We start from the raw sequence: 20608 nt of genomic DNA, 5'->3' as shown, positions 1-20608 counted from the left end.
CCTTCTGCTGTGAAGAACTCTACAGATTCACAATGCCCTCTGAAAGAAGAAACTCTTCCTCAGCTGTCTTAAATAGGTAACCCTTACTGAGACTATAACCTTTGGTTCTAGACTCTCCCACAAGGAAAACAATCCCCCCTATCAAGTCCCCGCAACAAACAATGAAGGGTACCATGGATTAGTGAAATCCTGCATGCAGATTGCCTTCATAGTTGAGAATCAGAGGACTGGACAGTGTGTAGAATTGGGCTGCTGGGGTGTGTGTGTGTGTGTGTGTGTTCTTGTGCAGTTTTGTCATTAAAATATTTTAACAGGGACAGCTCATAAATGACTACAAACAATGCACCAAAGACAACAGGTGGGATTGTAATAATCTTTATGTTGAAATCTGACAAACACAGAACAAAAGGAAACTGATATCAAAACATCAATCCAGCTCATATCAATAGGCCTTTAAAAAAAGTCAGTATCAACAGTTTGGTTGCAGATGTCTAGTGACATCAGAAGGACTCTGCTATGCTTTGCTGGTGCCACGAAATAATCTAAGATAGACCATCAAAAACATTTTCTTAGCTCATGTCACACATAAAGGGCCATCAATAATGTATTCTAATACTTATGCAACAACTTAACCTGGTTCTGGGGTCTTAAAAAAAATCAAGAACTAAATTAACTGAACAGCTTGTCCAACAGCAAGGAAATAAACACATGCAAATATGCACCTGGACATTTTGTCTCTCACACAGCTTTTCATAGAGTGAGGTTAAGTTGTGACAAGGTATAGGGTTTGCAAATACATAAACAGCTCCAGGAACTTCTCTTTAATGAGGGCTGTCGCAGCAAGTACGCTATAAAATAGCTAAACGCCCAGTACCATGCAGACAGTTTTTGTTCTAAAAATCCATTACTCTGATAAACAAACAAACTTGGAAACAAAAGGGAACAAAGCTGTGAACATAACTGCTCCCAATTAATTAGGATTTTAATGTAAAATTGGCCCACAGTAGTTATTGCAGAAACGTTATTCTTCTAAACGTGCCCAGCTCTAGTTCAATGAAAAATAACATTGATGGTTTAGAGACAATTATTTTACACTCCATTATTTAAACATTTCTTAGGGCTGCCCCTCTCTAGGGTGGCATTCCAAAACTAACCAAATCAGGAATGGATTTTGGTGGCTTTTCCACTAATAAATGACACCTGTGGGCCAGTGAATGGCAATGTATGTTGGAGATAAAACAGTTTACACAAGCTCCCAAATAAAGTGACAGACTTTGCGTACATCTTCAGAACAGCCATTTAAAAACAGGCTACTGACCTGGCTTCTAACAGCGAAATATCAAAATATTGATCCCAAAAGCAACAGACTCACGTGACAACAATTAAGACATAAAAATCATGTTTAGGAACACCTTCAGAGTTGGGGGTAGAGGGTGCTCTGGAAACAGAATTAGAACTCTTAACGGAATAACTGGAATGACCTAGTCACATTACTGGATAGAGAGCTTGTCCCAGGTTAAGGTTAGGCTGTTAACTGCTGTCAAGGTTAGTCAGGTTTGCATCGGAACCACTCAGCTAATTTGCCCTTCAGCAGCTTCTCTTATTTAGGAAACAGTAGACAGAGTTCACTGCCCTAATGTCTAGGTACAGGTCGCTTAATGAGGAGCACAATATTTCATCCAGTACTTGCTGGTATTCTTCAATCTTGTCAGCTTGAGTTAAGTCTAGAGAAACAGCAGTTTACTGTAGCCTTGCAATATCACTGGAGGGCTATGCATGATGCATGGAATACTGGCATAGCTGCCATTCCCTTAACCAATGCCTTTCTACCAACTTCAATGGAAATATACAACATAAACGAACAGGTATTAGAGGGCAGAGGGAGAAACATTCTCTTCTCTTATATTGGTTGATTTGGTCCATGAGTATTTTCACATGAAGCAGTCATGTTTGCTCCATCAGGTGTAGGGGAATGGGGACTCAAATTTGCATTCTTCTGGAGAAGTAAATGGTTATTTAAAGCAAAAGAACAATGACCAACAAGTGAGTTGCTGCAGCAAGACTAAGTCCATGTGCCTTCACCCCATGTGGCATGTGCCCGGATATTTGTAACAAGTATTAAAATAAGTAGTTACTTCGTTCTTAGCATTTTAAATATTTAGAACTCTAATTTTGAATGGAAGAACTTTGCATGGCTGCTGCATTATGCAAGTTTTCACCAGACAGCAAGCATGACGACCCAGACAGTGAAAAAATGTTAGCCTGTGTTCTAAACTTTGATTTAGGGAATTGACCCAGGAAAGAATGAGCTGAGAAACATCCTGCTAAAACAATACAGTACCCTAATCTGATAAAAGCCAATAGTTATCATGTGATTTCTGCTGGGTAGATTTGATTTCCTGTTTGCGTTTTCACCATTTCTTATGTCCAAGCAAAAAGAGCTCAAGCAGTCAGCATAGAGATGTAATAGGAGCACAAATCAAACTCCGACTGAATGCTTGCAGTCAAACGCTCATACATAGTAACTACTCCTGAAATAAAATGTTACTATAGGCAATGGTAAAAGTGGTGACTGATGCACTACAGTATCAGCAATAGTTGGAACAGAAGATGGAAGGTTTTCAACAGAGCTCCTACAGGTTTGAAAGCCACAAGAAAAATTAACGCTGGCTTGGTGGCAGCACGTCTCAACTTTTTGACAGGATGTGGCAGTCAAAGTGAAGTCCCTGGACTCTTCCAGCTGAACAGCTCAGCACACAATCAAATCCACATCCTAACATCATGAATTATCTTTCAAAGAAATCCTTACCTGGAATGCCAAGTAAATAGAATTTAAAAGAAGCTGGAGCAGATAGATAATAGTGCTTGCTATCAGACAGGAGGGTCCTGGGAGTCCTCTTTGGGCTGTCACTACAGATGCTTGATTTACAAGAACAGGATTTTACCTTGATTTGGAATTACCAAGCTCTTCTGCTGCTGCCAATGTCTACTGAAAAAGAGGGGAAATCCCTAAGCCTGTAGGAACTCTCAGGACACGGAGTTCCACAGATCTCAAGAGCTATTATCAGAAGCAAAGACACTAACAGGGACTAGAAGTGCATAATACACCCTGAAAATCGCAACAGAAAAAGCAGCTTGGATCCCATAAGGTGACAAACACTGACCAGTTCCACAATCAAAAGATCCCTTTATCATTCCTCAAGAGTTCTGAAAATTGTTCAATTTTTTGCACAAAGGTCAGCTTTCTGCAAATCTTATCTTCCAATCTCAGTCCTACCATTTGCTTCATCATCCCAAACACAACGTTCTTTTCTTCGAGTGCTACTCTCTACTGAAAGCTGCCTTCCTTTATCCAAACTCAGACCTCAAGAAAAAGTAGTTCAAATGTATGACTTGTGTCACAGTAAGAGGGTACACCACCTTGCTGGAAAAAAAAACCCTACTTCCAGTTCCAACAGCCTTTCGTTGCACTGTAACAAGCAGTAAAAACACTGAAAAGGATTCTGTGAAAAGCTACTGAGGTTATTGGATATGTAAAAGAAACAAGTTACTTAGAACGAATATAGGCTTTGCTACTGTTCGTACACTGGTCTGAAACCCCCCTCTGGTGAGCAGTAGCACTTTTCATAGCTTTTGAGTCACAAGTTTTTTTTTGTCTTTGTGTTTTACAAAAGAAGTCCCAAAAATTGAGCGCTGCTAAATAATGCTCATCTTTCAATAAAACAAACTTAAGCCCCCTCTCTCCCACAAAGAAACCTGCCCCTCTCCCAGCTGCCGTTCAATCTTCACCAACTGCAGAATTCCACAAGGAGAAGACCAGGTATTCTTCACTGCCAAGAGGGTGGAATGGAGAAGAGGCTGTTTCCACCACAGATGCTACTTCCGCTCTATGGACCGGGAGCGACTGGAGAGGGAGAAGAAACAAATAAAAATCAGTGACAAGGTGGAAACACAGACAAAACGGAGTTCAAGAGTTTGCTTCAAACAATATCTTGACCCAAGGGCAGTATTTTATTTTCAACTTTAGAAGTATTACTGGAATTCTAAGTGTCACACCTAAGCTGGTATCGGGCAATCAAAGGTCCCACTTCAATTTGCAGCTGAATGTTTACAAAGGCTCTGTTATATTAGAAAACTGCACACATTGCAAGCCAGCCTGTCGATGTTTAGACACTGACTGACATACAGATGGGATTGCAGTGGCTTGCATGTTACCAGTAGTTTGGCATGTTAGGTATACAGTAATCATCAATGGGAAACAACTGTGCAGACTTCGGCATCTGTCAGTCATGCTGCCATCAGAAGCTCAATTTTAAGTTCAATGCTGTAAGAAACTCGGACTATAACTCACACTTATAGCACAACTTTAACATGGTAAAATTCTCAAAACTCTTTACAAAAATACAAAACAAAATATAACACCATGCCAATATTGTGATTAATCATCTTATTAGTTAAACAAAAGCTTGGCTAGACAAAGTAGGTTCGAGAAATGTCTTAATGAAGAAGGTGCAGCAGAGCTGCTTAAGAAAAATTTCAAAGCTCAGGAGCTAGACAGATAAAAATACAACCAACTTGTGAGCAAGTCAGGGTTAGTTAAAAGCTCAGAGACTGTTAAAATGGTAGACTACATGCCTTCACATGTCCTAACCAACACAACAGCATAGACAAGTTCTCAGGATCTGCTAGGTAAACAGACACCGATTTTCTGATAACAATGCTCGTAATCCAGGATTAAAATGTAAAGTGGTATCCGTCCTGCTTCTGCAACATTCCACCTCTTCAGTTGGAAGGTGCTCAGGTTGTTACCACGTGACACTGGCTGGCAGAAACAGTACATTGTTAATGTTTCCTTATAATTTTCACACTGTGCTGCAGAGCAACGCTCTTAATTTCCCTTGTCTTCCCCACCATTCATCAGTTTGTTTTAATTAAAGACCCCGTTCGCATTTTTCATTGCCATGCATTTATCGATTTGTTGTGACAGCCCCTCGGCATGCTACTCATTGCAACATTAGCAGCCAACTGCTCAACAATTAAGGCACACAAGTGGTCAGGAGCAATCTCAAGATTAAGCTGAGCCTTCCACAGGATCAAACCCAGCATGAACCACCTCATAATCCCTCTTAATTTAGTCCCTGTGTCTAGCCATTTACAGAAGTGTTGAGAAATACAAAGCTTGTCACTCACCACACATGCTAAGTAAAAATAAAAGTGCTTCTGGGTGGCATGAATTATAATTCACATGACTTTGAATTCTTTCAAATATCATTTGCGATCATTGAAGTTGACAAATGCCTCTGGGAGATATTCACACTAATATTCTGACAGACATCTAATGGGTTGTTAAAATCAGTATGCCTGGGCCCTGTACACAGAAATTTTCCCTACTTGCTGCAAGTTAATATGCAGGTTTGAAACCAAGGTGAAGGAGAGTTAGAGGTTATCCTAAACACAATATTTGAGACCAAGTGGAGGGCTCAGACTAATGTCACCTTCTCCATCACCACCATACTATTAATGGAAATGGTACGAGAGGAAAAATAATTTTTAAAAATATGAAAAGCACATGAAAGAAAGCATTTGGAACATTTCATGGCAAGGTTTTTGGATCATTCAAATATCCTTCAATTTCTGTACAACTGACTGTAGAGAAAAACAAAAAGAGCCCACGTATGTGGGCTAGAAAAAAAAAGGATGCTTTTAAACTCCCTTCACTTGGTTCTTTGTTGGCCTTTCCCTCTCCAATCCTGAAAGGCCTGAATAATGGAGGTGATCCAGATCCACATTTTCTGGAAGCCCTAAAGCATCACAGGCCAATTGCCAATTTTTCAAGTATGTGGAAGAGTCACAGCTGGTGCTCCAACGTACAAGCATATTCCAGTATAGGTAAAGTTGTCAGTCTTACCAGACTATAGGGGTACTCTCAGCAGAAAGACAACGGATGGTGATTTAACCGGAGGGTCACCACGTCTCATGCAACTTGAGAGTTTGAGAAGAGCCCTTAAACTTACGCTGTTGGCATCCCTTGAACTATTCAACCAACTGATCGAACCAACCCGGTGTTCCACTACAGCCTACTGAAGTGATAAAGAGGAGTGCAAAAACTGATATTCTTTTCTCCTCCTCTTGTGCATCAAACGCACAGAGGCTAATCTTTTTGCCATACAACTCCTACTCCAACACAGCACAACCCAGAAATCAAATCAAAGGAGCCTTGAAATCTGCATGGTTCAACATTGCATGAGAGTATTTTGCCATAAGTATCCAAAGGAGGAATCTACATTAAGACATTCAACAAAATTACTAACCTGTGAGATCTAGAGAAAGATCTTGATGGCTCTCGCCTTTCTCTGTCCCGTGAAATAGATCGCTCACGACGTCGATTCTCTCTGGATCGAGACCTATTGCGGAGCATACGGTACAAGATTAAACAAGGCCAGCTCTTGTCAAGTGCCAAGAATCCCATTATTTTGGGACAATAACATGGAGGGGCCTTATAATTTGTAGAGGGAAAAGCCCTTCAGTGAAAAATATGACTGTTTAAGGAATAACCCAAACTAAATTGTCTCAGCACCCCAACTGGCTAAATGCTGTCAATGCACTTTATGAGTAAGTCTCCAAATATCTGCAATAGAGGAATTTTTAAAAATGAATATGCTTGTTCAAATACATGCAAATGAAAGAACTCTAACTTCCTTTGAAAGCAGTGTTAAAAATATTTGAGGAAAAGAGCCAATTCACTTGTTCATATTATTTTAGATCTAATAAAAATTACTCACTTAGCTAAATATGTTTCAGCAACCATTTTGAAAGTTGACAGGTTAAACATTTTAAAAATGCAGTCTTATTCCAACTAAGGTGAACGCCACTATTTAGTGGTATTTTATTGGCACATAAAATGTGGAGTTACTGTTCTCTTGGATGAGGCAGGTTAAGCCTGGTTGCCCTCCCTGTTGTTATCCCTATAACACAGTCCAATGCCCAGCACAATCAATGGACGACTAACCACTTCAGCTACCCTGCCTCCACACAAAAAAAATCCCTGTATCTACTAACTCACTTCTACTGTCTTCCGTTCTCAGAACTGTGACCTTGGGTGTTTCACTACCAGAGTCAGGCAGAGAAGGGCGAGCAGAGGAAGTTCCACAACCAGCGCCCCTCCTTGTTGTTTTTTCAATGTTAGCACAATGATCACTTAACTACTGAAGCTATAAAGTGATTAATAAAATCCCACATAGTGTTTCTCCTTGCTATATTCACAACACTACTATCTACTCTGATTTATTAGTTACCAGGAACTCAGTAGGGCAATTTCTGGAACCTTTCCTTTTTCTCAATCTTCAGGCTTTTGAAAAGCCAAGTTTGGCATTACCTATCTTTATGGTTAAAATTTATGGTGAAAATGAGCTAAACAGACTACTTAAGTGATCATTAATCATGCTTTAACTTTCTGCCGTATTTGAGCACAGAACAGACAGATGATAAACGAGCATTAATGCAGTTACAGGTCCACCTAATTTACTGAGCAATTTTCCATGTCGGTGCCCAAATGTTAAATCTGATTCAGTGAAAACTTCAGGACTCTTTCACCAGACCCTCTCTAGTTTCTTAACAAAAAGTATCAGGATCAGGTGGTCAACTGGTAATTTGTAATTAAGGTAATTTATTTTACCATGACTATGGGCATCTAGAAGCAGTATTTACACCACACACACTCAATTGATATGGCTTGGCAGCAGGGACCCCTTTCTACAAGGACCAATGCTAGATTGTATATACAGAGTTTGGCATTTCCAAATGCAGATTCAGCCCCAAATGTTAAATCTTAGGTCATTTTTATTATGACAAAATATCAAGCAACTTTAAGTAAACCAATTTGTTTGGATTAAGACAGCCTGGTAGTCAATATGCTGCCAGGGTGCCTGCAAGGTCAATAATAATGTTTTGGTAGAAGTCAGAGACATTCATGACTTGGACCCACACTACCCTCCTAATTAAGGACTCATTTTAAAGTTAGGCCAACTGCAATCTGCAAGGTCTGGATTGTGAAGTAGTGCTAGGCTGATCAATTTGGTTTACAATAGATTGCTCCATTACTAAAAGGATCCTTTGAAAAGCAGCTGCTACTTGCTCATTGGAGGTCCATGTATTGGCAACAGTCACTGCAGACTTCCAAAACATATCTCAAGATTTTGCATGATGCTGGGATAGTTTTATGGAAGGTGGGATCTAACCATGCAGATCAGGGAAGTGCAAAATGCAGGCAGAGGAAGTCAACTCTTTATACCGACTATGGGTACAAATACAAACTAAAGTGGCATTTACACTCTTTGCTCAGCCAGAATAGTGTTAATCCTGGCCCAGTTACAATTCCCAAAGGAGCTTCCGAAATGATACAACAACCTGTACCAACAAGTGACAAGACACATGTAAAGCTGCTCAAATGAGCAGCTCCTCACTTCAGGCTGATGCTGTATGAAAATCAGGAATCTTCATGAAACTGGAGAGGTAAACTAACAGGGGTCCTTCATTTGCTATCTGGAAACTGGGACAACTAAAATTGCCCATAATCATTTGCTTATTTCCTTTGTTGGAAAAAGGAAGGAGATGGAAATTTGGAACAGAATCTCAATTGACGAACACTCCATAGCTGGATACACTGTAGATTCAAATTTAGAATTACAACAGGCCTGCTGCCTGATTTCAAAGGGAATGAGACGATTGGCAGCAAATAACCCAAGAGATAACACCAAAATTATTAGGCTGCCCCACAGGATTACCCTCTAGCTTGGCTTTAGCAGTGATTTTGGCACTTCTAAACTGGCACCACAACACAAATCAGACTTACTGGCAAAAATGAAAATCAAATCAAAAGGAAATGGAAGCTGACAGCCAGGCTCTCCATCAGCATCCAAGAGGAGGCCTTCAATGCATCGATGCACAGCCTACACAAGAATTGGTTCATTCTCCAGAATTTTATCTTTGTTGTTTTTTTATTTCCAAGGGAACAGTTAGAGTTCAGCATAGAACAAATTACTTCATACTCCAGAAATTGCAGAAATCTGAGTCCATGTTACAAACCCCTGGACACAGCTGTGAATGATCCCAGAAGGGAAAGGATTTGAAAACTGTTAGAAATGGAACCATTGTAATGGGAAGAATACAGATCGAATTCTTGATTCAAAACATAAAAAGCAGATAAAACTTACTGGAACAGTCAACATTATAGCAAATCAACAGCCGTCTGCAGGGCGTGGCATTTGGCGATGGTAGTGTGGGGAGGTAAAAAAAGGGGCCCTGAAAAGCTGAATTCATGCACGATGTATAGTGTAGAAATAAAAAAATAAAAAAAGGTATTAATTTATCTGCTGTGCGTTGGCATGGAGACCAATCGAAGCAGCCCCTTTTAGAGTGCGTTGGTACCAGATTACTGCCGATGCAGGCCTTGGGTTTGCAAAGGCTGACGGTCAAACACACCCCACAGTTGAATCGAGAGGATTTCAGATGGTTATTTTATTTTCCCCCGTTGGCTGTTTGGTCGTTATGGCTGCCAGCAGAAACAGTAGAGAAGGGATGATTGGTTTAAACAGCGTGCTGGGGTACGCAGAAAAGGACCCAAACTTGCTGGTCGAGCGGTTGGTCATTCGGTTGCACACACTCACAGACACACGTGAATGCTGGACATTTGATGTGTGAGCCGTTGCTTATATTGGGGCGCGCTGATCCCCCAGATGTAGACACAACCAGTTGATTGGCTAATGCAGACTTGGAGAAGTGGACGCTCTCTGAAAGGGGGGTAGGGGGTGAGTGCGTGGGTTTCAACTGCACATTTCATCAAAAGAAAACAAAAATGCACAGAAACACCAGTTACTATCTAACCAATTAAGATGGAATTTCATTCAACTTTTAAATACAATTGTCAGTAGTAGATGCAATGATTCAACATTGATTTAAAACCAGAAAAAGAGAAATTCGAATTGTTAGGTTTTGTCACAATATTAAGCATTGAGTCAAAACACTCGTCTATTTTTGACTGTCCCGATGATGCTTCGAACTTCCCTATCCCCCAACCTTTAGGTGTTTCCTGCACTTACAGGACACCACATTCCTCTGCATTATTTGAGGTATAATGAGGTCCAAGTAAGAGGACCATAAACAATTTGGTGAATGGATCATCATAACATTTACTAACAGATCACCACCAAGCATGTTTGGAAATAACGAGATTCCGTGTTCCAGAAATTGGTTTGACTCAGCATTGATTTAACACTGATAAATGCAATAAAATGTTAGTGCCAATACTTTGCAGTTCTCAAAGACCATTCTCAAACCATTGGAAGCAGCGAAGCGTGCTCTCGATTCAAGAAAAAATTAAAACTTTGAAAGATAACAGGTTCTATTGTAAAATCTAGGTGAGCCAGAATGTACGAAGTTTGATTCTTGACAACAATGGATCTCAGCTGGGGGGGGAACCAAACCCTCCGTTGACCTTAGGTACCTCACACGAAGAGGGGAGTTTGGTGCCCATTTGCAATTCAGCAACCTTCACTGATAGCAGCAGGATTTGTTGCAACCATGGTGGATGTCATGGTCAAATATATCAGAGAGCATTGTGCAAAGCAGCATCAGACTGCATACCTACAGCCAGCATTTTGAGAACGGCCTCTGAGAAACACAATGCGTGGAACTGTGGCTTCTGACTAAACAAAAAAGCAACATTGTTGTAAAGAGACCAAAATTCACAAATAATTTTTTCATAGAACAACTGGAAAACTCCGAAATATTTAATGTATGAAGAAAAGCATAATAAATTACACAATTATAGATAAACCTGCATAACTTTCTGCTTTTGATAACGAACAACCTTCTAGCCAATAAAAGTACACAAATCTCAACTCAGCTGATAGTTTGTAAAGGGAATGCACGTTAACATAACATTTCAGCCTAGAACACTAACAGTAAAATCCCATCATTGAAACTCTTTTTCTATCCTTACATGAAAAGACAACTATAGTTTGATATACTCCGAAAATACAATTATCTTAGTAGCTCATACTGCAGAATGCAGTTACTTGACCTTCTCTTCACTTGCTACCCTCTTGCAATCATAGACAAAGGAGAAACGTTCAAGAGAAATCTAAGAGTTTAAATGGCATTACACAGTAGAGGTAGCAAACCATCTTGAACTTTAAAGCTTGTAGTTTTAGGGTCAGACTTCCTTTTAACATCCCCATTTCTTAACTTCGAGCTCTCTGTTTAGCAGCTAAGCACAGAAGTACATTTCAGAGTCATCTCATTGCTATCCTAGACATTAGTAAGCAGCTAAACCGCCAGAACAGACTCTCTTCCAGTCTTATATAAATCAACTGTCACTGGAGGAACACGAGAAGTAATTCTCACCCAGGAATTCTTTCTGGACTGAAGCAAGAAGAATCCACAATTCCACAACCTCACTATGGCCTCCTGCACAACACTGTCAGATGCCTGAGAGGGTGCTACTGGATAACACCCATTATATGAGCAAATAACTGAAGTGAGCAGAACCTGAAAATGTCACATTTCAATTGAAGATGTAACATCTTAAATGAAACTTGGATTTCTCTGCTTTAGTCTGGGACGTATGTAGCAAGGTGGATAATTTACTCAGCTCTGTCTCAGTGCTGCTCTAAATGCACAATTTGCAATTTTCTTGTACAGAATAAAGTTGACATCTTGAGTAAGACTAAACCAATCTTCAGCACTAAAATGCCTAGTGCATCTCTGGTCATTTTTATTTTTGATTGTGTTAATGGCCTGCAGCAGTCATTTGCTACATTTTCAGATACAAATGGAGATTTTTGAGTTTTTTCAGAAGGTTTTAAAATGGAGTACATTGCAGCTTAGACTGACTTTGACATCACCGTGACATTAACACATACTTTCCAGCAGGGGAATGACTAAATACTGATCAAGGAGGGAGGGGAATCCTAACTGATCCTTTCCTTTGTAAGTTCGTGGGTGCAATCCTCATTAACTTGCTAGAAATGAAACTACTTTCACAAAATTATAAAACTGGAATAAGCTGCAGTTGCTCAAGGTATATTCTATGCCAGGAGTTGTACCGCCTGATAAATACAATTTGCTCTGGACCAGAAGTGGGAGCATCAATGAGTCATTCCCTTGGGCACACATCATTATGCCAATAACACAAAGTGCAGTAACAGTAATTGCTGGCGCAAGAGAAGATTACCACTATATATTAGAAAGCACAACAGGACAACTTCCAGCCAACAATATCATCTCAAGGCTTGGATAGCAACTAAGTAACTGACTTCCACTGTGATTTATGATTCCGAAAACTTGTTGCCTTGAAATTGTTCTGAGAGCATTACTCATGAAGAGTGTTCAAAATTGAAAATTCAGCCCAGCAGTTAATAAGAAATATGTGCAGGAATAAACCATTTGGTCCCTCAAGCCTTCGCCATCGCTCAATAAGATCTAGCTGATTGGATAATGGCCTCAACTCCACTTTCCAGTCTGTTCCCACAAAACTCTTGATTCCTCAGTTTGTTAAAGTGTCTGTCTATCTCAGCCCTGAATATATTCAATGGTTCAAACTTTCGCAAGGTTTGTGAAGGTTTGTAGCTCAGTTGAGGTTTAGGGTGTAGATTTGCTCGCTGAGCCGTAGGTTTGATATCCAGACGTTTCATGGGGTTCCTGGGATTTGTGATGATGTCATTTCCTGTTTGTTTTCTGAGGGGTTGATAGATGGCATCTAGATCTATGTGCTTGGTTATGGCGGTGGTTGGAGTGCCAGGCCTCTAGGAATTCTCTGGCATGTCTTTGCTAAGCCTGTCTCAGGATAGATGTGTTGTCCCAGTCGAAATGGTGGGTTTTTTTTTCATCTGTGTGTAGGGCTATGAGGGAGAGGGGGTCGTGTCTTTTTGTGGCTAGCTGGGGTTCATGTATCCTGGTGGCTAACTTTCTTCCTGTTGGTTCTACGTAGTGTTTGTTGCATGGAATTTTATAGATGACGTTGGTTTTGTCCGTGGGTTGTACTGGGTATTTTAAGTTTGTTAGTTTTTGTTTGAGAGTGTTGGTGGGTTTGTGTGCTACTAGGATTCCGAAGGGTCTTGGAAGTCTGGCTGTCATTTCTGAAACTTCTTTGATATATGGTAAAGTAGTTAGCCTTAGAAAGTTAGCCACCAGGATACATGAACACCAGATAGCCACAAAAAGACACGATCCCCTCTCCCTCATAGCCCGACACACAGATGAAAAAACCCACCATTTTGACTGGGACAACACATCTATCCTGGGACAGGCTAAGCAAAGACATGCCAGAGAATTCCTAGAGGCCTGGCACTCCAACTACAACGCCATAAACAAGCACACAGATCGAGATGCCATCTATCAACCCCTCAGAAACAAATAGGAAATGGCATCACCACAAACCCCAGGAACCACATCCAGGAGAAAGATATAAATAGAAAGCAGGCGACAACAGCTTCGCTTCACTTGGAGGTCGCCACTGATAATGTTACCTAACCAGGTAATGAAACATTTGGATATCAAACCTACAGCTCAGTGAGCAAACCTACATCCTAAATGGTTCAAACTGTACAGTTGTCTGGGATAGGTATTTCCAAACATTTGTGATCACCTGAGAGATAAAATACCTCAACTCCAACTAAAATGGGCAACACCCTCCTCCGAGTCTGAGCCCCTTGACAAGATCTCCTATAACATATTTCTGTAACCTTCTTTCTACCAGGAATTGCTTGTCAGGGTAGCAACAGAATTTCATCCAGGATTCCTTCAAGATTTCCAAGGCCAATCACAGGGACCCAAAAATTGAAGGTAAAATACAGTTCTCTGCTATGCAATTGTGAACAAAGTAATAATGAAATTTACTGACATTTTAAACAGATTATTCCATGTTATTAATTCTCTCTTTCAAGTTAGCTACTTTGGATTCTTTCTGCAGTATTCAACTAGCTACACAATTACAGTTAGTGACGAATGGGTACCAAGTCAAATTTGAGGTAGATTCAGGCAGCTTATAAAACAGCTGTAACAAGGATTGTTAGACATTAAAGCAAAATAATAGCACATCACTATGAGCAATAGAGAAAGGGGATAACTGTTTATAAAGCAGAGTGGCTTTCAAGATTGTCAAAACAAAAACACATTAGTTAAATAAAATTCATAAACTGAGGATTACAGCATAGTCACTGACCACTCTTCATCCAATACAAGAAAATAGAGGACTTCAAAGATACTATTGCTAATACGTGGGTGTCTGTATAATTATCAGGATATAACAAAAATTTCAGACCCTAAAATATTATTGTACAGGGGTCTCTTCTTTTTCAGCACTGCAGTTATGTGGTTCTGCCACAGTTACCATGATGAAACAAAGTACAGAAAACAACTATTTCATCATTTCAGTCACCATGGCAGGCCCAACTGCAACTGCGTGCTGTTTCTGCACCTCAAATTGGAGTTCCTGCCCATCCCTGAACTAGCTTGCATACATGTTCACAGGAAGGGACAGTACATGGGGTAAAAGGAAATCATAATTTGTTCTATTCTCAGTGGATCCACTCTCACCTCGAGTAGCGTCTACGTGGTGGGCTGCGATAGCGATATTCATCATAACGGGGTCGTCTGGTCCAGGGTGGTGGTGGCCCACGATAGCGCTTCCTCCTCTCACCAGAGGACAGCTCCACTCGTACACGAACGCCACACAATGTTCTGCAATTGAGAGACCAGCGTTAGCCACAAAGCAGTCACAAAAATGGAAAATGTTTCTCATTTCTCTAGTGCAGTTGATACTAGATTCCCTACAGTGTGGAAACAGGCCCTTCAGCCCAACAAGTCCACACTGACCGGCCGAAGAGTAACTCACCCAGACCCATTTCCCTCTGACTAATGCATGTAACGCAATGGGCAATTTAGCATAGTCAATTTACCTGTCCTCAATCTCAATCACACTAAAGCATGAACAGAAGTAAACTGTCTTTGAACCTGAAGGATTATGGGAGATATACATCAACAGCCTTTGCTCACAGCCCAGAGGGTTTCTATCATATTCCAGAATAGGATACTCTTCGCCCATTCTGTGTGTGACCAGCAATTTCAAAGCACAAAGTACAAGATCAAGGGAGGTTTCAAAAGCACATGCATACATATAAGTAATTCCCTCAAAAGGCTCAGGACTTTTCCCACCTTAGCCGTCCCATTATTGTTTTGCAGCTCCCACCTCCTAACTAGATTTTGTCCAGAGATTCGATAATTTGGAGTGGTATAGTGGACAATGGAGGAGGTGAGAAGTTGCAAATGGTGTTTAATTTGGATAAATGTGAGGTATTGCATTTTGGTAAAACAAACAAGGACAGGACTTATACAATTCAAAGTAGGGCCTCAGATAGTTTTGCAGAACAAAGACACCTGGGGGTTCAGGTACATAATTCTTTGAAATTTGTTTCATAGGTTAACACCACAGATAAAAGACATTTAGCACACTTGACTTCATTGCTCAGACCTTTTGAGTATAGGAGTTGGGACATCATTTGAGGCTGTAAGGGACGTTAGTGAGGCTTCTTCTGGAGTACTGTGTCCAGTTCTGATTGTCACATAAGAATGGTATTAATAAGCTGGAGAGGAGATTTCCTGTTGCCAGGAATAGAGGATTTGAGTAATCCAAGAGAGATGGATAAGGTAGGACCTTTCTGGTTGGAGCATAGGAGGTTAAGTGGTGACCTTACAGAGGTTTATAAAATCATGAAGGGTATAGATGAGGTCAATGGAAGATGTCTTCTCCCTATGGTGGGGACTTTAAGACTGGGGGCATATTTTTAAAGTGAGAGCAGAAAGATTTAATAAAGTCACAGGGGCAATTTTTTTTTATCTACACAGAGCGGTTAATGTGTGGAATGAACTTCTAGAGGAAGTGGCGGATGCAGGTACAGTTACAACATTTAAAAAACGTTTGGATAAGTTCATTAATAAGAAATTTGTGAAAGGATATGGACAAGTGCAGGCAAGTGGGACTAGTGTAGTTTGGGATTATGGTCAGCGTGGACTGATTGGACTGAGGGTTCTGTTTCCATGCTGTATGAATCTATGACCCTATGATAGACCAACAAGAATTATGTATTTAAACTTTTGGAAGTACACATAAAAGCACTGGTGTCAAAGTCCCTTCCCCTTCACGTGCACACATTCACAATACCTGCCATCCAATTCTCGTACAGCATCGGCTGCATCACGGGGGTCCTCAAATTCGACAAACGCAAAGCCGGGTGGGTTCCGTGCAACCCACACATTGCGCAGAGGTCCATAATAACTGAAGGACCGCTCCAGCTCAGTCTTGTTTCCATTGGTTCCAAGGTCACCCACATAGACCTTGCAGTCCAGTGGACACGAATCACGACGCATCATTGCTCAGCTATTAGAGATTATGTTTTATGAAGCAAAGAACAGAGTAAATCCAATATCAGGAGACACATCCTCAATGTTACAATGATAAAGACTTTCATTGTTCAAGTGCCACAGCACTGATACATTTTAGCACATTGCAACAAATCAGTTTAAGTAAAATAAACTAGTCGATACAGTTGAATATTCACCAAAGATTTTCAATATTTTCTTTAAAGACTGAAGTAATTCAGGCATAAAGGAATCAGCCCATTTTTGTGCCAGTTTAAAAAAAGTTCAGAATGAGGGCAATAATTGGCCATAATGTTGTGCCATATTTAAGAAAGGCTACAAGGAAAAGCCAGGGAACTATAGACTAGTGAGTCTGATGTCAGTGGTGGTTAAGTTGCGGAGTGAATTCTGAGACAGGACTTACAAGCATTTGAAAAAGCAAGGACTGAATAGGGATAGTCAGCATGATTTTTAGAATTGGAAATCACGTATCAAATTTAGGTTGAATTGTTTGAAGATGTGACCAAGAATACAGATGAAGACACAGCAAAGTCTTTAGCAAAGTTCCATATGGTAAACTGGCTAATAAGATTACATCACATGGGATCCAGGGAGAGCTGGGTAACTGTATAGAAAATTGGCACAACAGTAATAGAGAGAAGGTAATTATTCAGACTGTGAACAGTGAGGAGCCACAAAGATCAGTGCTAGGCCCATTTACGTAAACTATTTGGATGTGCACATAGGAAGCATAGTTAGGAAGTTTGCTAATTGCACAAAACTTGATGGTGCAGCGAGCAGTGAAAGTTAGTTCAGAGCACAATGAGATTGTCAATATTTCTTGAACAGGAACACCTAGGGGTACAGAACAAAGTTCCTAGAAAGTAGCGTCATAAGCAAACAGGGTGAAGGTTGTGGCTGGCACATATTCAGTGTTCTGACCAATGAAGCAAATGGGAGTTGGGATGTCACGTTATGGCTGTACAGGACGTTGGAAATGCTTGGGTGCGGGGGAGAGGAAAGGATGTTGGGGGGTGCCATGTTGGGGGGGGGGGGGGCTGGGAGGGGCTGTGCTTGGGGGGGTGGAGGGGAGCCAGGTTGGGTGTGTGGAGAGGGGGGCAGTGTTGGGGGTTGGAGAGGGGGCAGTGTTGGGCAGTGTTGGGGAGGTGGGGGTAGGGGTGGGGCAGTGTTGGGGGGGGGTAGGGGTGGGGCAGTGTTGGGGGGTGGGGGTGGGGCGGAATTGGGGGGTTGAGAGGGAGTGGTTTTGGGGGGGTGGGGTGGTTTTGGAGGGGTGGGGGTGGGGCAGTGTTGGGGGGGTGGGGCGGTGTTGGGGGGTTCAGGGGGAGCAGTTTTGGGGGGTTCAGGGGGAAAGAGTGTTTGGGGGGTGGGGCGATGGTGGGGGGCGGTGTTGGGGCGGCGTTGGGGGGGTGGGGGGCGGACCATTCGTCCGCTACTGAAGGCCCAGGTTTTCTGTCAGCGTTCCCCCCCCCTCCTCCTCCCCAAATCCGCCGACCACACTTTTCTCTCTCTCTCTCTCTCTCTCTCTGCTTACCTTTTATCTCTTTTGCGCCTCTTCACATTGACTCCTTTCTCACTCGCTGCCCTCCTCCCGCCGCTCGCTCCCACAAAATGGCGGACCCACACCCCATTTGATTGGCAGCGGCCCCAACCAATCCGATCCCACAATCGGTCGGGTCGTTCGACGACATGGCTTGTGTGACAGGGATTCTAACCAATCATATCCCGTCTCCTCCTGATTGACATATGTTCCCATGACATACGCTCGACCAGCTTTCAAATAAGCCAATAGTTGATCGCAAAACCACGTGGAGGGCGGGGACTATATTTGAGGAACAGCCACTTCACCCATTCATCGCTGCGTCTGTCGCGGGACCCGCCGCAGTCTGACCATTCAGGACAGCGTGACTGGGGAGGAGGCGGGATTTCGCCGGCAGCCCAATGCGTCCGGTGGTAACAGTTATGCTAACGAGGTGATAGGTGGCTGCAAGAGGGGAGCTGCTCATGAGGAACATTAGTGCCGAGGGGCTGCAGCGCCAACGTCAGGCTGGAGTTAAAACTGCTTTTCAGCCACCTATTTTGGATTTCACTGTGAATCCCAGGAGGAGGTCAATGTGTGTTGCCCATCCCTAATTGCCCTCAACTGCCAAGTGACTTGCTAAGCCACTGCAGTTATGGGCCAAACCACAGTGCTATTGGTCTGGAGTCACATGTAGGTCAGACTGGGCCAAGGTGGCAGATTTTCTTTGACAATGGACATTAGTTGAGGTTTTTACAATGATTGCTGATAGTCTCTATCAAGGAGACCTACTTTAAATCCCAAATTGTATTATTTGAATTTAAATCCCATCTGCTAGTGGTATTGCATTTACATAGTGCCTTTACTACCTCAAGTTGTGTAACTCTTGCTGTCACCAATTAGTCCAAAGCAGCCTTCCAAAGCCAGAAACTAACTGTATTCACCGTACAAGTGATACAAGCTTTCAGAGCATTACTCCTTCGTCAGGCAGTTAGTCCTTTTCCATTCCAATGCAACACTGGCATCTCAGCATCACTGCATTCACTGTGACTGAAACTAACTGTCAATTAATTTAATAAAAAAATCCACAAGCTGTTCTGATAGTGGTGGGATTTGAGCCTGTGGCCCAGAGGATTAGAGTTATACAGCACAGAAACAGACCCTTTGGTCTAACCAATTCATGCCAACCATAGTCACAAAATCAACTAATCCCACCTGCCAGTTCCTGGCCCATATCCCTCCAAACCTTTCCTATTCATCACCTTCCACAATCACCTGATGAAGGAGTGTCGCTCCGAAAACTAGTGTGCTTCCAATTAAACCTGTTGGACTACAACCTGGTGTTGTGTGATTTTTAACTGTGTACACCCCAGTCCAATACCGGCATCTCCAAATCTTTCCTATTCATGTACTTATCCAAATGTCTTTTAAATGTTATAACTGTACTCACATCCGCCACTTCCTCTGGAAGTTCATTCCATACACGAACCGTTAGATTAGTCCAGGCATGTGGAATACCACTACATCACTATCATCTTTCTCTCATCAGAAATTAAATCTTATACAAAGTTCCATTGTGAACACATATTAATTCCTCTCTCCTGAAAGCTTTAACTTAAGGTCACTTAGCTATAAAGAACTTCAATATGGCTAAAAAGACGGATATTTTTGCCAAAGGTTCTCATCTTGTACTCATCAGGAGAAATGCAAGAATACTAAATTTTAAACGTAAGCAACAATTTGTAGAAATGAGAAAAACATGCTGATTGATTGGCAAGTTGACTCTGCCTGATAAAGCAACAGGGAATTCAGGTTCCCTAAACACCTGGGTAATTCAAAAAGTTGCAAGATTTGAAAATATTCCTTTCGTTTGCAGAGAACAAGTACCTGTTTATGATTGCAATTCCCTCCCGAATAGCATTGTGGACCAACCCACAGCAGGTGGACTGCAATGGTTCAAGAAGGCAGCTCACCACCATCTTTTCAAGAGTAATTAGGAATGGGCAGTAAATACTGACCAGACATATTGCCCACATCCCACAAGTGAATATATTTTTAAAAATGCATGTTGCTTCCAGCGTTTAAATTAGCTGTGTTATGAACTTGACTGATGGTCTTAAATTGGTTGTTGGTGTAGCCATTAGTTCACCAAGAATTGACCTGTCAACCAATCAGTGTCTTCTACAGGATACATAATTTTGATTTTAAAAAAGTTGACACTCTTGTATTTGTCCTGATGAGTGCACAATGAAAACATTGAAACTCTGTGCTACCAAATAACTATGTAATGTCCAATCACACAACCTACCCCCGCACCCCCCCCCCCGAGATCTCTGTGCTCCTCCAATTCTGGTCCCTTAAGCAGCTCCCATTTTTATCACTGTAGCACTCAGTAGTCACAGCTTCTGTTATCTGGACCTGAAATTCCCACCCCGTACCTCTCCACCATTCTATCTTGCTTTGCTCCTTTAAGACACATCTTAAAACCAATCTTTTAAGTCAGGTCTTTGGTTATTCTGATTCAGTGTCAGGCATTGTTTCATAATGGAAAACTGAAGCAGGCTGGGACATTTCATTCGACTGAATGTGCAACATAAATGAAATCAGAGGATCTCTTTGGACAATGCAGTTGGCCTCCTATCCATTAGATTATTC

General features: G+C 41.6%; 1 protein-coding gene across 2 annotated transcripts; it reads right to left on the bottom strand.

Moving 5' to 3' along the window:
* Positions 1-359: 359 nt before the first annotated feature.
* Positions 360-18057, bottom strand: LOC132831302 (serine/arginine-rich splicing factor 3-like). Of its 2 annotated transcripts, XM_060849355.1 has the most exons (5): positions 17969-18057; positions 16220-16435; positions 14596-14739; positions 6312-6404; positions 360-3904 (listed from the first exon to the last, which is right to left on the bottom strand). In XM_060849355.1, exons 2-5 carry the CDS (start codon positions 16426-16428, stop codon positions 3877-3879), a joined length of 474 nt encoding a protein of 157 aa, XP_060705338.1. In that variant the 5' UTR covers positions 16429-16435; positions 17969-18057; the 3' UTR covers positions 360-3876. The 2 variants fall into 2 exon arrangements, with proteins under 2 accessions (XP_060705338.1, XP_060705339.1); XM_060849356.1 differs by lacking the exons at positions 360-3904; positions 6312-6404 and adding an exon at positions 9014-9825.
* Positions 18058-20608: the final 2551 nt, after the last annotated feature.

This window comes from Hemiscyllium ocellatum, chromosome 33 (genome assembly GCF_020745735.1).
Source record: "Hemiscyllium ocellatum isolate sHemOce1 chromosome 33, sHemOce1.pat.X.cur, whole genome shotgun sequence".
Lineage (NCBI taxonomy): Eukaryota > Metazoa > Chordata > Chondrichthyes > Orectolobiformes > Hemiscylliidae > Hemiscyllium > Hemiscyllium ocellatum.
Note: the sequence above shows the minus strand (reverse complement) of the source record. Positions and strands in the feature narration are given on the sequence as shown.